Source organism: Onychomys torridus, chromosome 8, assembly GCF_903995425.1.
Source record: "Onychomys torridus chromosome 8, mOncTor1.1, whole genome shotgun sequence".
NCBI classification, from domain to species: Eukaryota; Metazoa; Chordata; class Mammalia; order Rodentia; family Cricetidae; genus Onychomys; species Onychomys torridus.
This window is the reverse complement of record NC_050450.1, coordinates 95874752-95896864: the sequence shown is the minus strand read 5'-3', so window position 1 is coordinate 95896864 and position 22113 is coordinate 95874752. Positions and strand designations below refer to the sequence as shown.

The 22113-nt window shown below is 46.1% G+C and overlaps 1 protein-coding gene across 1 annotated transcript in view; it reads left to right on the top strand.

The window, feature by feature from the left end:
• The window catches only part of Cacng5 (calcium voltage-gated channel auxiliary subunit gamma 5), a 49052-nt gene that overhangs the window by 24053 nt on the left and 2886 nt on the right, over positions 1-22113 (top strand). The window contains exons 2-5 of the mRNA XM_036197685.1: positions 15664-15914; positions 17273-17359; positions 18492-18632; positions 21876-22021. Of these exons, the coding sequence (XP_036053578.1) occupies positions 15719-15914; positions 17273-17359; positions 18492-18632; positions 21876-22021 (570 nt within the window). The 5' untranslated portion in view covers positions 15664-15718. The remainder of the gene's footprint in view (positions 1-15663; positions 15915-17272; positions 17360-18491; positions 18633-21875; positions 22022-22113) is intronic.

Below are 22113 nucleotides of genomic sequence, written 5' to 3'. Positions count from 1 at the left end.
AGTGTAACCAATTCTAAATCAAGAGGTTGAGACAAGGGGATTTCTATTTCAAGGCCAGCCTGGGCTACAAAGTGACACTCTGCTTTCAACACTAAAAATAAAGAATAGGGACTGAGGGGGTTGGGGATTTAGCCCCTGGGTTCAGTCCTCAGCTCCTGAAAAAAAAAAGGGGGGGACTGGAGAGATGGTTCAGTGGTTAATGCGACCGACTGGCTGCTCTTCCAGAGGGCCCATTTGATTCTTAGCACCACATGGCAGCTCTCAACCATCTGTAACTCTAGTCCCAGGGGATCCAACACCCTCTTCTGGCATCCATGAGGCACTGTATACACGTTGTGACAGACATACATTCAGACAAACAAACACTAATAATATACATAAAATATTTTAATACAAATAAAGATACAAAATAAAAAACCTGTACTTCCTCCATGTCTGGCTGGAATCCCCCACTAAGCTTGTGGGGTATGTTAGCTTCTTTAGCCTGGAAACCCTGTGAAGTACCACCATCATCATCCCTTTCATACTGCAAAGGGTTATTGGAGGATTCAGAGAGTTAATACGCACTTGGAACAGTGCTTGGCACGTGTCCTAGCCCAATAAACATCTGCTGGTGGGAGGCAGAGGTGCGCACAGCAGAGAGCTGCAAGCCCACCATTGGGGTTCTGCGGAAGAGTGAACAGTGTGGCCTGGCCAACTCAGCAGGCTATGGCAGCCTGGGTCTGATGGATGGCTATTGTCACCAGAATTATATCAAGTCTGCACATTTTCCTGTCTACATCTATTAAGTTGCAGGGTACGAAAATTGTTTTCCATTTCTCACTGGCTTTTATCACACCCTATAGCCACTTGGGAAGCAGGTGTTACATGCTCCTCAGAGTTGCTAGAGGTGTGAGCCAGTGAGCTCATGGGAGCTGGCTTCTAATTGGTCTACATGCACTGAATTATGGAGCATGCAATGCCAGCACCATGTTTAATTTAAAGAAGGGAGATACTGTGTGATGGCACCTCCCCTGAAGGGTGTTGGCTTTTCTGAAACAGCTATAAGATAAAAATCCACTTCTTTTGTCTCAGAAGTTTGGGTGGTGGCTCTTCTCACAGGATTGGTATTTGGTGAGCTGCCCGGTCTCTTGCACTGGCCAGGTGCCCTGAAGGGTCCTGTGGCTAAGCTGAAACTTAGGAGTACAAAAGGAAGGTCCACAATAACACTTCAAAGATGGTGGAGCTGGCGTCATCCATCAAAATGGAAAACTCCAGGGACAGAGGTATTCAAACACTCCCTTCTGTGACCCTTTCCCTCCCTTTCTCCCTCTTGTAGCAGGAATCTTAAAGAGTCTTATTAATAAGATCAAACCCGAGGCCAGTTAGTTATTGGGGTAAATGCTGGAAGATCAGAGAAGCAGAACAAGCCACAGCTTCCTCACCTCATCAGTTCCTCAGCTGATCCTGTTTCCTCAGACTGGAAACCTCTGTGTCTTCATCTGGAATGAATCTCAGCTGAACTGCTGCTCCAAAGCCTAAAAGCTTAACCAGCCAAATGCTGCTAGTTTCTGGTCTCCACGCCTTATATGTCTTTCCAGCTTTGTGCCATCACTCCCTAGGATTAAAGGTGTGAGTCACCATGCTTGGCTGTATCCTAGAACAGATGGATCTCTGCCTCTGGAATGCTAGGATTAAAGGCGTGTGCTACCACTGCCTATCTTCTATGTTTAATATTGTGGCTGTTCTGTCTCTGATCCCAGATAAGTTTATTAGGGTGCACAATATTTCGGGGAACACAATACCACCACACCCTCTCTTCTCTTTTGTCTGCTCTCTCACAACAGTCTCTTGTTGTGAAATTATTTTTCTGTCAATTTCCACTTTTATTGTCTATTTTATTATGTATTTCCTTCCTCCTGCTTTAGGGAGAAAGTTTTCATTTTAAGTGATTTTTTTCATCTTCTTGAGATATGTAGTTAGAGAACAGATTTTTAGCCTTGCCTTTGTCTTTTATGTTTTGTTTTGTTTAGTGTGTGTTTACATGTGGAGCCAGAGGTTAATGTCTTCCTCTACTGTTCTTTATGCTAATCTTTGTTTTTGGTTTGTTTGGGGGGGTTTGTTTTTGTTTTTGTTTTTTAAGATAGGGTCCCTCATTGAGTATGGAGCTCACTGATTGGTAGGCTCTGAGAGTACCAGGAATCTGCCTGTCTCCATTCCCACTCTCATGCTAGGGTTATAGGCACATGCCACCACACCTGGCTTTTATGTGCAAGGTCCTCATGGTTGCATGGAAGTCATCTTACTGACTGAGACATCTCCCCAGCCCTGACATTTGCTCTTCAGGTAATGATTTTTCTAAGTACTTTGTTACTTGACAAGTTCTGACAAGGGGTGTTTGATCATCGTTTAGCTCAACCAATGAAGAGAAAAATCTTTAAACTGGTCATAGGTTGAGAAGGCATATTGATTTCAATTAATTCTCTCTCTATTTGAGATCCATAAGACAGTATTATTTACACACACAGGAACACATACATGCACACAAGCGTGCACACACACACACATACACACACACACACACACACGAACACATACATGCACACGCACGCCTTTTTCTTTCATTGTCCCATTTTGATCCTGCATATCTGTGCTGTAGTACCAGCATTTTTGATTCAATTGATAAGTGCTTGATGAACAGGCATGAGGGCCTGAGTTCAGTCCCCAGCACCCAGTGTTTAAGAGGCAGACAGGTGGGGGCCTGGGGCTTCCTGGCCAGCCAGCCTAGCCTACTCAGGCAACTCCAAGCAAGAGATAGCCTCAAAACACAAAGTGAATAGTTTCAGTTGAATGACACTCAGGAATGTCCTCTGGCCTCTACACTTTGACACACATACATACATGTGAGCATTCATGTACATACACATAAAGGATCCATTTGGCATTTCTTTTATGGAAATTTGTTTATAACACATTGGCTGGTTTTGTTTGTCTAAGGACATTCCCATTTTGCCTTCAATGCTAAGAGATATCTCTACTAGGTATAAAAGTCTAAGTTGATGAATACTTGTTTTAAGAACATTGAAAGTGTTATGTCAGATTCTGACTTTTATCATTTCAGTATCTGACATCTGTCTCAGCACTGCCTCTGGAGAGGCCTGGTAACTTTCCACTGAGTGCTAGACATCCACATGGGAAACCCGTAGGCACTCCTGGTGGTGGGCCCCTTGCTTTTAGCATGTTGCTAGAAGACACCTACATCCCAACATGAGTGAACTGGTCTGAAGATGTCTTTCAGTCTCTGCAGAAGCAGATCTGTCACCTCCCAGGTCCCACATTGGGAATTCTGGGCTATCTGTTAGGCCCATCCTCCTTGGTGAGCTGAGCTGAGCTCTCCTTTTGATTCCTCAATATCAATGCAGCTGAAGGATCTGCTCAGCCCTGGGCTCAGCCGCTCAGACTCACACTCCGTATGAATGGGCACATACTTCAGTGGGAAAGTTGCACAAAATGCCAAGCTCATCTTTGCATCTCCTCTGCCTTCATCTCCTCACCTCTGAAATCTTGATTTTCTCGATGATTGTCCAACATCTTCAAACTGACTTTTTGCATTTAATCTAACTCTTCTACTTATTTTCAGCAGGAGGATTTGCCTAATCTACGCTAGTTATTCATAGCCATAAATGGCTATTTTTAACACGCTACTTAATCACAGCCAAAAATAGCTTTTAAATTTTCCATTGATGTTTCTCCCCTCCTCGTCAGAATCCAACTGTTTTCATTATTGCGGCTGCATCATGAGAATAATTGCCTGGTATTTGCTACTCATTTGTCTTGATCCTTAAAATAAATTCCCTGGCTATTTGCTAATGCCCCTCCCCTCGAGGGTAACCCCAGAGTCATGGCATTTTCTAAAGAACTCATTGTAGAGGCTGCAGAGATGGCTCAGTGGTTATGAGCACCTGCCGTTCTTGAAATCCAGTGGTCACTCACAACCATCTGTGACTCCAGGTGACACAGCACTCTCTTCTGGCCTCTGTAGACACAACATATATGTGGTGCACATACATGCACTCATGCACACAAAATAAAAATGAATAATTAAAAATAATAATAGAAGTAAAAACAGTTCATTATATTAAAGTCATAGTTTAGGGGAGATTTTATGACATTGTTTTTCTATATAAAATATGAAATATCATAAGGATATCATAAATAAGTTATCGATATTAGTTTACATTTGTCAATAGTTACTTTATGAGTGTGTGTGTGTGTGTGTGTGTAAATATGTGTCAGTGTGTGTAAATACGTGGGAGTGTGGGTATTCACATGACAGAGGGCCTCCAGGCTCAGTCCTCTCCTCCATCTTGTTTGTTACAGGGCCTCATCACTGCTGGGCACACTAGGCTAGCTGACCAGCAAGCTTTTAGGTGTTCTCTTGTGTTTGCCTCCTATCTTACAATAATGCTGAGTGCTGAGACTGCAGATGTGCAAGCACATCTGGATTTATGTGGGGTCTGGGGATCCAAACTCAAGCTGTTATGCTTACACAAGTGCTTTTTACTGTGCTGGTTGATTTTTGTCTACTTGTCACAAACCTAGACTATTTGGGAAGAGGAAGTCTCAAAGAAATGCTTCCATAAGATTGTCCTGTGGGGCATTTTCTTGATTGATGATTGATGTGGGAGGGCTTAGCCCGTTATGGGTGGTACCACTCCTGGGCAGGTGATCCTGGATTCTATAAGAAAGCAGACTGAGCAAGCCATGAGGAGCAAGCCAGTAAGCAGCTCTCCACCATGGCTTCTGCTTCAGCTCCTGCCTCCAGGTTCCTGCCTTGAGTTCTGACCCTGACTTCCCTCCGTGACAGACTGTGACCTGAGGGTTGTAAGTGAAAATAAATCCTTTGCTCTCCAAGTTGCTACTGGTCATTGTGTTTATTACAGCAACAGAAAAACAAATTAGGGTGTACATTGAACCATCACTCCAGCCCTGTATTTCTTTTCTTGCACCAACACATAATTTACTATTTAGTTCCAACAGTTTATCATTTTTTTGCTGCATAAAAAGTATTTTTCCATGCATTATCTTTTCTACTTGGCTACTAGTTCCATGTAGCTATTTTTGCATCCAACCATTTATATAACCCCTTGGATTTTCTTGTTTTGGTTTGGTTTTGAGACAGGGTTTCACTCTTGTAGTGCATGCTGGCCTGGAATTCACTGTGTAGCCCAGGGTAGCCTCAAAGCCATGTCAATCCTCCTGCCTCATCCTTCCAAGTGTTAGGACTTCAGATGTGAGCTCCCATGCCTGGCTGGATTGTTTTTAGTATCACTTTTTTCCAGCTGACTGACCTGGCTATCTGGGTCTGTATATCACATAGGTGATGATGTACCTACAACGTTCCCAGTCACCAGTGTTTGTCAGTTTCTTGTAACTATTTCTGTAATGATTACAAACACCTAAGTTGATCAACCCTTTCTTTAACAATTCTGGAGATTTCAGTTCATGAATGCTCACTCTCATTACTCTGGGCCTGTGGAGAAGCAACACATCGTGGTGGAGTGTGCAGCTCTTCTCAAAAAGAAAGAAAGAGACTGAAGTCCTACATCCCCTTCAGAGCTGTACCTCCAATGGCCTGAAAACGTCCCTTTAGGTCCCACCTCCTGAAAATTCTAACACTTCCAACACCTGGACATTTAGATAATGTATTAGCACTGAGGGAAGACATTTTGCTTTTTATATGGAAAGCCTAGAAACTTCCCAGGGCATCTAGGGTGGTGTGGAATCCTTACCTTGACACATCCCGTCAATGCAGCAGACAGTGGTAACTGAGCAGAGCCCAGGGACCAAGTTCTCTGGAGCTCAGTGGAGCCAGGAGAGGACTCTTCATGGATGGGGAGGTGTGGAACTCTTCGTGGATGTACAGTGGGGCCTCTGCTGTGCCTTAGGTAGTAGAGCCTTTGAAAGCTTTCAGAGTGGATCTGATGGTACTTTTAGGATTGCTAAGATGTTGTTGTTTCCTTCTAAAATGCCACTTGTAGGAATTTATTCTGAAAAAAAAAAAATACTTGCCAAATGCCTCCTTGATATTTAGAGATGAGTAAGTTTATTCATTGATTTTTATAATAAGGACATATTTGAAAACAACTGTTCTGCAGCAGGAAAATGGCTGTCTTGCTTTGAGCATATGCAAATCAGAGAATATACATTCTGACACTATTAAAATAGTACAAAATGTTAATATTAAGTAAAACAGCATGAAGCTGCACTGTGTATACATATGGTCTAGTGATACGCTCCCATTTTAAAGGCATAGAAAATTTTAAGCTGCACAGGAAAATGCTGCAAAGGCAATAATGTGGTGATACGCAGTAGTTAACCCTTTCTCAGTATGGTAATAAAATGCCCGAAGGGAAAGGGGGTTTGTTCGGACTCATCATCTGGGATACAGTATATTGGGCACAGAAGATGTAGTAATGAGGCTGACTCTCAGGAAGCAGAGAGAGATGGATGCTGATCCTCTACAAACTATCTCCTTTTCCTCTTCTTTGTTTAGTCTGGAAGCCCAGCCCTTAGGACGCTATTGCCCACATTACCCTTCACTTGATCTTTTCTGGAAACACCCTCACTGATGTGCCTGTAGATGTGTTCCCTAGATGATTCCAAACCCTGTCAGGTTTACAGTGAAGATTAACCATCCCAAGGTGTCCTGCTTCATGGTCCCTGATTCCTGCTGGACATCTACTGGCCCTTGCTGGTTGCTCACAGTGCCTCTTGGTCTCCATGAAATCTCATTCATCAACCACCTCTTGCCAAACCAAGGGTGCAAGGAGTTTTAATAAACATTGGCCTTCACTCCAGGAGGTCTGGGGACACAGTGTGATGGGGTTTGCCAGGGTTCTGTATCCTCCACTTCATAGGTAGAATTCCTGGCAGACAGGCTGGCTGTGGCTTAATCATAGAACAGAGTGTGTTAAAATGCAGAAAGCATACTCCTTGGGTCCTTCTTTTATTGAGGGACAATGCGTCCTTGCCCAGTAATTCTCAAACCCTAACAAGAGCATCAACAATATAACAGAGAGACACTGGTGGTACCAGAGGGGAGAACAAGCTATCTGGCAGCTCCCCAGCCAGCAGCTGTATGACCATTTGGTGGAAGGTGGTATCTCAAACCAAGACAGAGCAAGTTTGGAGAAAGAAGCCTGGAATGACACTGAGGTTTCCAGGCTTCAGATGATTGTCCGTTCTGGGCCCCTGTGTGCTTGGTACTCAGCACTCCATATGTTTGGGTATTCTTCATCCATATCCTCAGATGCCACTTTCCCCACCATGAACTCATCCTGTATACATTACACAGAGCATTGTAACTCCTCAGAGAATAAAGACCTAACACCTCTTCAGTTGGCTGGTGTGGAGGGAAGACAAGAGGGCTGAAATTTGTTAGGTAGCCCATGCTGGCTCTTGGTGGGAAGCTTAGTGTCAACCAGAGTGTCCGTACCTACCCTGTAACTGGGTCCCAGTCAGATGATTTTTTTTTTTCCTGTAGAGAAGCATTTTCATCTGTCAGAACTAGGATACTATTGACACCTGGTGATGGTGGATTGGATAGGGATGCTCCTAAACATCCTACAATGTACTTGGTTGGGTGGGTAGGATAGGGATGGTCCTAAGCACACTACAATATACATGATTGATGACCCTCACAACAAGTAATTTCCCAAGCCCCAAAAGTCAGTAGGTTGAGAAACCCCACTCTAAGGCATGGTGATCTCAGGTTGGCCATCATACATGAGTGCTATTTTCCCTGAGACAGCACCTGAGAAAATCTAATATCTTCTCATGGCCAAAAAGGTCTATAGCATCATTTCTATGTACTTTCTTGTTGGTTGTTTTGCTCTTTTTGGGGGGTCCACAACCCTGCTCCAATAAATTACCCACAAAAGCTTATTCTTAATTATAAATGCCCAGCCTTAGGTTGGCTTGTTTCTAACCAGTTTTTCTTAACTTATCCTGACTACCTTTTGCCTCTGGGCTTTTACCTTTCTCTTAATTCTGTGGATCTTACTTTCACTCTTACTCTGTGGGTGGCCGGGTGGCTGGGTGGCTGGCCCCTAGTGTGCTCCTCTCCTTGTTCTTTTGCTCTTCCCTCTCTTTCTTCCAGATTTCTCCTTCAATTTATTCTTTCTGCCTGTCAGCCCCATCTATTCTTTCTCCTGCCTTACTATTGGCCATTCAGCTCTTTATTAGACCATCAGATGTTTTAGACAGGCACAGTAACACAGCTTCACAAAGTTAAACAAATGCAACAAACAAAAGTAACACACCTTAAAATAATATTCTACATTTTCTTAATCAGAGCAGTCACAAACATGTCTAGATTCAAGGGAAAGAGACATAGGCCCCACTTCTCAAGGCAAAGAATATCAAATAATTTATGATCATCTAATAAATCTATTTTTATTTTATGTGTATGAGTGTTTTGCTTGCATTTATGTGTGTGCACCACATGCATGCCTGCTACCTGCAGAAGTCACAAGATGTTGGCTCCCCTGAAGCTGGAGTTACAGATTGTTGGGGGCCACCACATGGGTCCTGGGAACTGAACCCAGGTCCTCTGCAAGAGCAGCAAGTGTGGTAATATATTGTGTCCCCCAATATATTGTGTCCCCTAATAAAACTTATCTGGTGTCAGAGAACAGAACAGCCACTAAATTAGACATAGAGGCCAGAGGCTTTCAGTCTGAGGAACTAGGATCAGCTGAGGAGTTGACAAGGTGAGGTTGGCTGTGGCTTGTTCTGTCTCTCTGATCTTTCAGCCTTCACCCCGATATCTGGCACTGGGTTTTTTATTAATAAAACCATTTGCCAATTCATGTTAGAAGCAAGTACTTTTAACACTGAGCCATCTCTCCTGCCCCTGTGGTCATATCTTAACTCTCCTAGAAGATAATGAGGCCATTCTGGAAGAAAGTAGGCTGGGGATCAGGGCCCACTGGTTGTCCTTGGATCACCTTATCCTGCGGGCTGCTGGACAGACCACGCTGACTCAATGGATCAGCTCAGAAGAACAGCTGTCACTGGTTCCCAAGCCTTGTCAACAGTCCCTACTACCCAAACCCTTCATCAAAGCTCTACTGGGGTGTCTATTTGACCATCTTTCTACTGTTCTCCAAGTGAACCTCATCTAACTTCCCTGCAATCCTTTGTACCTACTACCTCACCTACCCCTGAGTCCCTGAGCACTTCATCTCCAAGTCCTTTCATGACTGGCTTAGGCAGGGAAATGTACCATTAGTGATTTAATCTCCACAAGACATTTCTCTCTAATTGCTAGTCATGGATGATAATTAGCAACCGTTAATTCCTGATCACTAACAAGCTAATACTTAGAGGTAATGGCACCGGTAATCATCATAAACCATGCAAAACCATCATGTCCCAGGCCCCAGTTTCCACAGAATGATACTGCGTGGTGATAGCTTCAGTCCAGGAGGGAGCTAGAGCCCTTCATTTTGTTTCTGAGAGCAATGACCGGGGAATGGATGTCTCTCATCCCTAGTCTCAAGTTCTTCTTTGACTGTAGAAATAATGTGTGTTCTTTTAGAAGCCTCCTGCAGCACGGAAAAATATAAAAAACATAAAACATTCATAACCGAATTACCTGGAGCATCTTCCATCCATATTTTGGCTTATTTCTTCTCTGTACCTATTTCATAGTCAAGTGTCTGTCAAATTCATGCTTTTGCAGTCTGCTCTGTTCATTGACCATCCTAAGGTGAGTGTCTCTCATTTGGTGGCAACTTATAATACAAATTGTCCTTCTCTCCCATCAGCCAGAGAGGAAAGAAAAACTTCAACTGTAGAGGGATGGGAATCAGGAAACAGAAGCAGGCATCAGAAGAACAGGGTGAGGGAAATGACTTGATAAATGAGTGATGTGGTGTCATATTTATTTATAAAGTACTGGGGATCAGAGCTGTCAAGCAGCCTACAGGATGTCAGAGGTGGCCGACTGGATTGAAACCAGGTCTAACTCCAAACTCTGCCTACACCGTATGCTTTTCTACTGGAGAACTGAATGGGCTCAGGAGTGTCAAGGTGATGAAGAAACATGCAAAGAGGACCTTCAGGAATCTAGAAATGCTTAGACACAGAAACTGACCTTGACCCCCAGAACTCCCGAAAAAGATCTGTCCATATATTGTATATTTTGTACTTTTGTTCCTCAGAATAACAGACTGTCTTGTCTCTAGTACTCCTGCTTTCTGGAACCTGATTGCCTGACATGGGGTTTAGGGAATTATTAGTCTCATTGCTTGCAATGTGGTTTTCAGAATCTAAAATGCTGAGTCACAGTGACCCACTGTGGAAGTGATACCAGAAGCTACACCCCAACGGCACCCCAAAGGAAGCCTGTGGGGTGTTTACCCACCAACCCCACAGCTCCCCAGAGTTCTCTTGAGTGAGAGCAGCAGGAAATATTAGATAGAAGGATTTATAGTGTGGAGATAAACCGATAGAAAATACAGGATAGCCTCGAGAGGGCCTGGAACCTTTTCCAACGGGCCCTGACTGTCTCTGCCCCAGGGTATTTATAGAGACGCCAAGGGGGTGGAGCAAAAGGGGCCCCCCAGCACAGCCAAGTGCAGACCATCTCAGACACCTGCACTCAGGCCTGTGGCCCCAATCATCCTCTATGCGGACCTGCTGGGTAAAGCCACGAGGAACCGGAAAACGGGCTCCCATAGAAGCCCCAAAACATTTGTTACTCCAACCCTTATGTAAGACTTGTTCATTTAGAAAATTATCTAAAGACCTGTGTCTAAGCATTTCTAGATTCCTGAAGGTCCTCTTTGCATGCTTCTCCATCACCTTGACACTCCTGAGCCCATTCAGTTCTCCAGTAGAAAAGCATACGGTGTAGGCAGAGTTTGGAGTTAGACCTGGTTTCAATCCAGTCGGCCACCTCTGACATCCTGTAGGCTGCTTGACAGCTCTGAGCCTCAGTTTCCCCATCCATGAAATGGAGTTAATACTACCTACTCATGGGGTTACCATAAGGGACTGGGTAAGGCTTTGTGCAGTAAGTGACAGTCGGTACTTGATAAATAAATATGACAGCACAATAAAAGTATAACTATGTTTGCAATGAATTGCTAATATTTTGCTTTTCACTTCCCCATACAGCTGTCCCATTCTCCAGAAAGTGGGGGCGGGGGAGGCTCTTGGGGTTTGCCTAAGCACACTCCAGACTTTAGGGCCTGCCTTATAGAGTTCTCAGGCAAAGTCACCTTCAGCCTCTTGTATGCTTGTTTACTGATTTGGATCCAATCTCCTCTCCACTTTCATCTCTCCAAATCTCTAAGACCCAAATCTTTCTCATCTCTGCCAAGCTTAACATTAAAATTGGCTGCTCAGCTTCCGCCGGGCAGCAGCTGTCACATTTCAGGCGTCCCGATCTGTCTGCTCTGGGAAAAGTGGGGTTTTAGTCCATTGTTACTGAATAAAAATACCCTACGCCAAGTCCAGCCTTGGCTCTTGCAAGCTACAGTCCTATCCACTGTGGCAGTTAATCCCCCAGCAATTCTGGGGAGGGGTAAGAACAGGCCTTTTTATCCTCCAGAGGAGCAGCAGCGTCCCCAAAGTGGGTTTCCTGGGCCCCTTTTGTGGACAGATAAGTCTGGGGATAGTTGGAGTAAATAAAAATAAACTGTGTTGTCAGCCTTTACCCTATGCAATGCAATTCTTCAAAACCAAGATATGGTGCCTCCTGACACCTTTCCCCACTGCTAGAATATTCCACAGAACTATTGCTGTAACCCTCAGCATATTGTGTAGTGAATGACTTAGCGTTTCACTTTTCCCTTCCTTGTCAAAGTCAGTGCAGGAAGGGTTGTAGAGCCTTAGCTTTCCACACTCTGCCTTGCAGACCCACTGCCTTTACACACCTCCAAAGAGCCAGTACGTGGCCCATTCTCTCCCAACTCTCCATGGTCAGCTGCTAGAACAGGGCTGCCGCTGTGGGATGACCCCTTCCAGGCAAAGAGTGCCAACACCCTGTCCCCTGCCACCCAGAAGTGAGCTCAACTTTACAGACAAACCTGGTTTCTGACACTTTTCGGGTATCTTGGCATCCACCAATGCTTAGATGTCAGCCAAGGCATGACATCATCCCTCAGTAGGGTCCTCAGTACATCACCCAGGCCCTGTGCTTGATGGACCCTGCCAAGGCAATACTGTACCATTTCAAAGTCTCTAACCTTGTAACATTCAAAGCTGCCCACACCATTGGAACTTGGTGACAGGGCTGCTATAGGTATGACACGTATCCTTGTCACCTTAGGCTTACATCTTTTAGAAGTGGCTCTGCCTGCCTTCTTCTTAAGTCACATTCTGAGCTTTCCTATATGTCAGGAACCTCTTTTATTGTAACAAAATGCATATGACAGAAGCAACGTGAGGAAGAGCCTATGTCAGCCCAGGGTTTGAGGGCACATAGTCCACTGTGGTGGTGAAATCACGGTGGCAGGGACATGAGACAGCTGGCCACGTTGTGCCTGTAGGAAGCAGGGAGGGGTGAAGAGGTATGCTCAGCTCCCATTTCATTCAGATTAGGACCCTGCCCTATAGATGCCCCTGTCTATGTTCAAGATGGGTCTTCCTTCAGTTAAACCTTTCTGGAGACAGCCTCACAGCATAGCCAGAGGTGTGTTTCCATGGCGATTCTAAATCTAGTCAGGGTGGCATCACACTCTCACAGCAAGTACCACACTGCAATGCTGTCGCTCGTTAACTTGGCCCAGTGTTTCTCGGGTGTTAGCGAGCAGACAAACTCACCTGGGTCTTAGAATGCGAATTGATTATCTACATTTCTCATCACTATTACAAAATCCCCAATAGAAGCAACTTAATGGATGAAAGATTTATTTGGGTTCATGGTTCCAGTCCATCCATCATAGGGAGGAAGACATGGAACTTGTGGCTGAGGAAGAGCCTCCTCACATCTTGGTAAAGCAAGAACCAGAGGCAGACATAAGTTCATGATCTGTCCCCAGTGCCCGACTTCTGCCTGCTGGACCACAGCACCAAAGGTTTCATAACCCCCCCCCCCCCCAAACAGCACTGCCAGCTAAGACCCAAGCATTCAAAACCACAAACCTATGGCAGATTATTTCAGACCTAACCCATAACAACATTGGAGGATTCAGAGTCTGCTTTTCTTTTCTTTTCTAATTTAATTTAATTGTACATATCAGCCATGGATTCTCCTGTCCTTCTTCCTCCAGCCACCCCCCCCCCCCCAGCCCACTTCCCCCATCCCCCTCTCCTCCAGAGCAAGGACTCCCCTAGGGATTCAGCTCAGCCTGGTAGATTCAATTGAGGCAGGTCCAGTCCCCTCCTCCCTTCGCCCAGGCTGAGCAAAGTGTCCCTGCATAGGCCCCAGGTTCCAAACAGCCAATTCATGCACTAAGGACAGGTCCCAGTCCCATTGCCTGGGGGCCTCCCAAACAGTTCAAGTTAATAAAAGGTCTCACTTATCCAGAGGGCCTGATCCAGTTGGGGGCTCCTTAGCTATTGGTTCATAGTTCATGTGTTTCCACTAGTTTAGCTATTTGTCCCTGTGCTTTTTCCAATCATGGTCTCAACAATTCTCACTCATACAATCCCTCCTCTTTCTTGCCGATTGGACTCCTGCAGCTCCACCTGGGGCCTGGCCATGGATCTCTGCATCCACTTCCATCCATCATTGGATGAGAGTTCTAGCATGACAGTTGGGGTGTTTGGCCATCTGATCACCAGACTAGGTCAGTTCGGGCTTTCTCACGACCATTGCCAGTAGTCTACAGTGGAGGTATCTTTGTGGATTTCTGGGGACCTCTCTAGCACTCTGCTTCTTCCTATTCCCATGGGGTCTTCATTAATCATGATCTCTTTTTCCTTGTTCTCCCTCTTTGTCCTTGATCCAGCTGGGATCTCCCGCTCCCCTAAGCTCTCTTTCCCTCGACCCTTGCCCTTCATTACCCTGCCCCACATCCAGTTTGCTCATGTAGATTTCATCCATTTCTCTGTTGTTGGGCGATCCCTGTGTCTTTCTTAGGGTAGCACTTTCTTAGAAAATTGGGAATCAATCTCCCCCAAGACCCAGCTATACAACTCTTGGGCATATTCCCAAGGAATGCTTAATCATACCACAAGGACACATGCTCAGCTATGAAGCAGCATTATATGTAATAGCCAGAACCTAGAAACAACCTAGATGCCCGCCAACTGAAGAATGGATAAATAAAATGTGGCACATATACACAATGGAGTACTACTCAGCAGAGAAAAACAATAACATCATGAGGTTTACAGGCAAATGGATGGATCTAGAAAAAATGATCCTGAGTGAGTTAACCCAGACTCAGAAAGACAAACACGGTATGTACTCACTCATAGGAGGAAACTAGATGTAAAACAAAGGATGAGTAGACTGCTACTCACAACTCCAGGGAGGCTACCTAGAAATCAGAGTTTGCTTTTCAAACCAGCTCCCTAGTGATGCCATTGCTTCAGGTCCATGGACAGCACTTGGAACAGCAAAGATCAATATTTCTCAACTTTATGTTAGAATTACCTGGGAGAAGTTTTTCAATGCCATCACTCAGGTCCTGATGAACACCCTAACAGACTCTGAGGCAACCCAGAATAAAGGACTCTTAGACACTCCTGGATGAGTCTTGGTCACAGCCTTAGAATAGAAGCCCCAAGCCAGGCCATGGGCTCTGTGGGGCTAGCATCCATCTGCTCTACTCTACTTCTTCACTACTTCCAGAAGCCCCAGAAGCATCAAATGAATTCATGTCTCACCTTGCAGACTCTCAGCTTTTCTCTGGATGGTTCAGAGCTTGCCCCTGACAATGAAGAGCCCTAGGCAGGGAACAATCAACTCACATCCACTTAGGTGGATTTTGGAGGCCTGTTGAAGTCCACCTTTGGTCTGGCTGCTTTCCATGTGCTGACCCAGACTCCCTTGGATCAGAGTCCCATGAGGAACACTTCCTGCAAGCAGCCTTCTCTGTCCCTTTGTGTCCCCCCAAGGCTGCTGCCCACTTCTGGAGCCTGCTGCCAGAGAGCAGTTGGCTCTCAGAGACCTTGACAACTCAGAAGAACCCACCCAGAAGAGCTTGGTCTCCACGTTTTCCTGTCTGGTGTCTCAGCCATGGTTTTCAATGGGTCACATTGGACTGCTTTGGGGGAACCATTGTTCTAGATAGGTAGTTCTTCAAGGGCGGGGCAGAATGCTCATCTTTGCATCTCTCATATCTGGCAGGATGCATGTATTCATGGATGGTTGGGTAGGTGGATGGATGGATGGATGGATGAATAGATGAATGGATGAACGGACAAATGAGTAGATGGATAGATGGATGGATAGGTGGGTGGGTGGATGTGGATGGACTGGTAGAAAGATGTATGGTAATGTGTAGTAAGGGGGACTCAGTATATAAGGGGATAGATACAGCAGCTTTAAGAGAAAGCTGTGAATTCCTGAGGGGCAAAGGGAGAGGGTCGCCCTTATGTGGAGATGGTCTAGAAACTAGGAAATAGCCCAGTTGCTCCTATTCATGCATTGACTCAGAAAAGATCGGCTTGAGTGACTGCTCACTGCTTCCTGCTCACACTCCCTCCCTGTCCCCATAGCCCATTCTGCTCCCGTGAGACAGCACTGCTGGCTGCCCAGTGATCCTCCACGAAGATGAGCACCTGTGGGAGGAAAGCCCTGACCCTGCTGAGCAGTGTCTTTGCTGTCTGCGGCCTGGGCCTGCTGGGCATTGCAGTCAGCACAGACTACTGGCTGTACCTGGAGGAAGGCATCATCCTTCCCCAGAACCAGAGCACAGAGGTCAAGATGTCCCTGCACTCAGGCCTCTGGCGGGTCTGCTTCCTCGCTGGTAAGGACAGTCCTGCCCTGCGGAATACCTGCCCCACGGGATTTTCTCCCTATTTAGAGACACCCAGGAGGTGCCAGTAGACAGTTCAGCACAGACAATCTCCACCAACTCTAGGCAGTGCAGCAAGCAGTCATTAGACTACAGACCCAAGCTCAGACCCCGGTTCACAGTGTCCAGAGAACAAGCTCTCTCAGGCCCCAGGGCTTTCTTCCCTCCTAAAAGATCCATGCAAGCCTGGTTTTCCCACACTCTGGGTTCCAGTGGTGAATGACAATGCCAACTCTAAACCGCTCTTGCAGGCCTCACCTTAGCTACGCATGTTATTGATTGCACACAATTTTCCCAATGACCCTGCAAGGAAGACTTACCGTTACCGCTTTACAAATGAGGAAGTGAAGACCCAGCAGGCTAAGCGCATCTAGAGTCCTGCTTCCCTGACATCCACAAGGTTAAGGAATAGGAAATATTCAGCAGCTTCCTGTTCCTCTGTCCGTGCAATGGCCCCACAAAGAAAACATAAATGTGGGTCTTTCCGGAAAGATGCAATTTTGATCCTGCTATTGTGGACTTGGGGATTCTCTAGAACCAAGGAGTTGCTACACCAAGAACCCTGTCCTGGGAGGCCTTTATCACAGCCAAGTTCCACCCTACACAAGAGAAGCATCCCTATGTCCCGCAAGACCTGTATAGACTGTGCTAGCCAGGATAGCCATAGTATGGTCCCTGAGCTTCTCTTGTGGGATCCTGGAGCCTGTATGCACATTGAGAAAAGATATAGCTTTTTCACCCATCTTGATGCTAGGGCTTTGATGGATAGGCCAGAAGTTGAATAGAGTTTAGCAGAAGGAACACATCCAGCTCCACCCTGGCTACTCTGTGTCACTCTGTAGAGTTTGCTTTAGGAACAGCATCCAACTCTGATCTTATCTCTCACTGCTTCAGATGCTGTGCCATCATCCATCTCTGCTTAACTAGAAGCAGTTTGAGGCCACTATGGTCTGATTGACAGGGCTGTGGTGGGGGAGTAGGGGTTATTGTGCAAAAATCTGCACATGCATCTGAGACGGCCATGCACCATCATCACTAGTCAAAAGCAACAGATGGTACCAGATGCTTGATGGGTATAGAATTCATAGTGCCAACCTCTTCCCGGACTTCAGGAAGAAAATGACATCAAGACATGTCCCCCGCCCCCTGCTGTGGGCCACCAGCCAAGGGATGAAAACCTCCCTAGAGTGTTTATCCAGCCCAGGTGCAGAGACATGGGCCCAAGGATCCTAGAAGCATTTGGAATGTACTAACCTCAAATTTGTGTTGGAGTAGGACCTGGAAATAGCAGTAATTTCTTGTCTCCACAGGTGAGGAGCGAGGACGCTGTTTCACCATAGAGTATGTGATGCCGATGAACTCCCAGATAACATCAGAGTCCACAGTCAATGTTCTAAGTAGGTGTCTAGAACAGTCTAAGCTGGCCACTGGTGGGACAGAGAGCCAGACAAAGGGAAGAGTCAAATACCCCTATAGTGCCCTTGGCCTTAGCTGATTATCCTGGTCTAGTTCACTAGCGCTTGCTCTAAGATTCATTTTTCCAGGGTGAAGCTAGATTGCTGGAACCCCCATATCTAATCCCAGGAAATGAAGGAACACTCATACCCAGATGGAAGCAACCTCTCTGGACTGTAACAAGCTGATTTTATAACCCTGACCTCACCAGATTTGTTCCGACTCTCAGCATGAACTTGCAATATTACATACAGTGCAGTTCATTTCCTTGGTCTATTAGAGTTGGTTCCAGGACCCTCTGGATACAAACATCTATGAACACTTACATCTGCTATACAAATGGCTTGATGCTAGATGTGCATATAACCACACACTTGTCGTGCAGACTTCAAATAATCTCTAAATAATGGCTAATGTCTACTACAGTGTGAATGACTAAATTCAGTGTCAGCCCCTTCTCACCTTGGAGATCGGGCTTATGTCACATGGCCCAAGCCTCAATCCTATCGTCAGTGTGGCTGCTCTTTCCTGCCTCCATCCTGGGTCACCTGTTAGCACAAACTCAGTTGCTTTCCAGAGCCCACAAGAATAACAACGATACTCTATGGGAAATTCTGAGGATTTAGGTTGCCTCTTAGGAACTAGAGACAAAGGCAAATTCTTTATTATACAGTAGAACTCCCCTCAGTGATTATAAATTGAAAAAGAAAGGGGCTAGCGCCAGTCCCCTGTAATACTCAGAGCATGCTCTGTACCCTTGGAGAAGGTGAATGTCTCTTAAAAATGAGGCAAGATGACATGACCAGGCATGTCCCAGCTCTTCTATAGACAGGCAACGTAGACTCCTGGAAGGGGGAGCTTATGCCTGAAGGGGAGACAAATCTTGGAATATGTTGGCAGTTGGAGCCACACCTCACAGGCCTGCCAGCACCAAGAGGCCCCCTAGGCCACTCATGTGGGACCAAGGCTTAGAGAACCTGTCTGTAGGCATTGCAGAACACACTTCCTGGAATGAGGCAAGGAAGGAAGGTCACTGTGGTAGCCTGACAGGCTGTCCCTTTTCCCCTGCATTAGAAATGATTCGCTCAGCCACCCCATTCCCACTCGTCAGCCTCTTCTTCATGTTCATCGGGTTCATCCTGAGCAACATCGGGCACATCCGTCCCCACCGGACCATACTGGCGTTTGTCTCTGGCATCTTCTTCATCCTCTCAGGTAAGCTGTGCTGTTCTCTCTCCAGACACCCTGGACTTTTGATTTTTAGCTCCTGAGCAATTCTATTTGGGGAAGTCCCACTCGTGACTTTGAGCCAACCCTGGACACAGAGTGAGCTGAGCCAGTGACCTTGGCAGAACTGGGTTAGGGCTGAAGGAGACTTCTGATGACCTTCCAAAAACAAAACAAAACACATAAAGCTTCAGAGTTAGAGTGACCTGATGAGTTTGCCCTGGGCAGAGCTGGGATAGGAACCCAGCAACTGTCGTCAAAATACACACCACCACCATTTCCTCTCTAGCTTCCATTGACGGGTATGTATTCCTGTGTCTGAAAGGGCTGCATCCTTTGGAAAATAAATACATCACACTTTGGAATAATGATTCCTTCACCCCTAATCCTCAGCTACCCCCAGAGAGTTCTGATTTTATAATCTAACCACACCCCATATCCTGAGCTCACCAGACCCTTTCACCATAGACCTGTCTTCACGGACTAGCACCAGGTTGTACTTCATTCAGTCAGTCAGTCAGTCACCATATCTGTCACACCCTATTCTGGGTGCTGGTATCACTGGCTATAGAAAGGTCAGGGAGTGGGAAATGTAAACATGTAGGTGGAGACAGGAGCTCTGAGTGAAGAAAACTGTGATGGAACCACCAGGAACTGCCATTGGGACCGAGAACAGTGGCTAAAATTCAGAACAAGGGCTGGTCAGAGAAAACTAGAGGAGAAGTTGACCTGTACAGTGATTAGGAATTAGGGGGAAATGAAGTTAGAGAGAGGGAAAGGGCCTAGAGAGAAGAAAGAGCACTAAGTGTGGAAACTACCATGAGTCTCTGGGGGCCTAAGGAAGTGTGTTCAGAAGTGGAACTACCGAGGCACCGGAATTGTCTCGAGATTTGAAACTTTATAAGAAGGCTTGAGAGGATTTTAAACCAAGAAACAGCATATTTGGATGTTAGAACACGTGCTGTTAGGAACTGTGAGGAAGGGAAGGGAGCCAAGAGCCAGGAATCCTGGACAGAGGTGGATCCAGTACTACAGGGGATGGGCAATAATGGAACAGACTAAGACAATACTGCTATGGAAAGAAGTGGGAAGGGTCACGTGCCATTCAGAAGGTAAACTCACTAGGACCAGGATGCTGCTGCCGGGGGTGCCAGGCTTCAAGGATGAGTGCTATTTTCTTGCTTGGGCATTTTTAGATCACATCTATGATCTAGGGATCACAGAAAGAGAAACAGCTTTTCACAAAGGTTATAAAATCAGTGTGGAAAACACAATGTCCGTTGCGGCATAAAGGAGGGGGATCTAGAAAGTTGCCCGACATCAGGCTCTGGGGCTCATGGAGTCACTTGAATCGAAGACAAAGATTTGAGAGCTATCAGCCTAAGGGATGAAAGTGTGAATCATGATGAGTTATACAAGGGAAATATGTGAGAAGGCAATGGAGTGTGGTGAATAAAATGGGTGCTTCCTCCCCAATGACCCAAGAGACCTTTTCTCTAGAAAATAATGGAACGGCTTTCAGGGCATGCAGTTGAAGTGCCTTGAACTGATTGGATGGAGAAAAGAGGCCCCAGAGTTGATGCTCAGGTAGAAGATAGGTAGGTGGTTTGAATAGGATGGATATAAACAATGGCTGGATGGATGGATGGATAGATGACGGGAGGATAGATGGGTGAGTGGATGGATGGGTGGATGGATGGGTGAGTGGATGGATGGGTGAGTGGATGGATGGGTGAGTGGGTGGGTGGGTGGACAGATGGATGGATGGATGGATGGATGGATGGATGGATGGATGGATGGATGGATGGATGAATGGGTGGATGGATGGATGGATGATGGGAGGATAGATGGGAAGGTGGGTGGGTGGGTAGATGGATGGATGGAAAGTGTGATGAACAGATAAAAAGCAATAAAAGAAAAAGGATTCTCCAGCATAGGCATCCTTATGGTCCACTGGCTTGCCAGTCCCTTTGGGATTGTTCCCCCATTTCCCTATGAGCACAATCTTTGAGCCAGGGGGCAGGCAGATTACCTGACTCCCAAGAACCAGTCTGCCTTGTTCTTTCACACACACACACACACACACACACACACACACACACACACACCCTCCACCCATCCATTTTTTGCTCTACCTACCAACCCTCTGGCCATGCAGTCTCCCCTCCATTCCACTCTTTCATCCATGTAACAAATCCAATAACACTGAAATATCCCATCCCAACACTGATATGGTGGTGTTCCAGCTAGCCAGAACAGGACAAACACAGAGCCAAGCTATGCATTCTTTCTCCTGTGAACTCCATAGCAGCCAAGCTGATCAGTGATCAGGCTGCCTGAGATTCCAACCGTGAGTGAATCCCAGGACCATAAATCCAGGATGGAGCTGATACACAGGCTTCATAATAATAGAGGGACATTTGGGGGCAGCAGTGACTCATACTTGAGTTAAGGACAGAGGAAGGTGTGGATCACACCCATCCCCTTTAACACCTATCCTTGGAGGGCCCCAGTTTCATCAAATGATGTGAATGGGATGAAACCTGAACAGCTCAATGTAGAGTAATTATGTCTTGACTCAATTACACTCACTAATTGACAGAACTGCTGCCCGAGGCAGTCATGTGCACAATAGCAGTTAGTGTTTGGGGCCCCAGGGGCCTCCTAATTCAATGTTGGCCAGGATTTGAACAAACTTCTCTTTCATCTCCTCACTGAAGATCTCAGAGGGGATACACTGTGTGACCAAGTGGTCTGCATAGGCCCCAGGCCATGCTGGCAGACTCCAGGGAGATATGTACCATCCCCCTCCCTTGCTGGAGACAGGGATTAGAAGCCCTGTTGAGCCTTATCATAGTCCTCACATTAATAACAGTCCTCTTGGTAGCTCAGGGTTCACACCCCAGGATCATATCAATGTTTTAGGACGATATAGTACCAGGACTCCAGAGCAGGCCCAGTGAGTGAACAAGGATGCTGGAGGGTATGTGACGTGACAGAAGTGGCATCAATCACTAGGCTTGTCTCTTGGCTTGGGAGAGCGGTTGGACAAGGAGACATCTTACTTGCACCTGTTCACTCCCTAGAAGATGCTGGCATAGACAGAGTCATTAGTAGGCAAGCTCTTGTTTACTCTGGAACTCCAAATTGAAGGCTTTGTTCCCAGCGGGTACCATATTGACAAACTCCCCGGACCACCGGGCTGAACATGCCCTTCCCTCTCTCATCCAGGCCTCTCTCTTGTGGTGGGCCTGGTGCTGTACATCTCCAGCATCAATGATGAGATGCTCAACAGAACCAAGGATACAGAGACCTATTTCAACTACAAATACGGATGGTCCTTTGCCTTTGCTGCTCTCTCCTTCCTTTTAACAGAGGTAATCTGCCCCACACTGTCCTGTGCCAGGTTGGTACTGCCCTTCCTAGAAGGGAGGAGGGAAACATCCCACAGCATCCTGGACCACCTGCT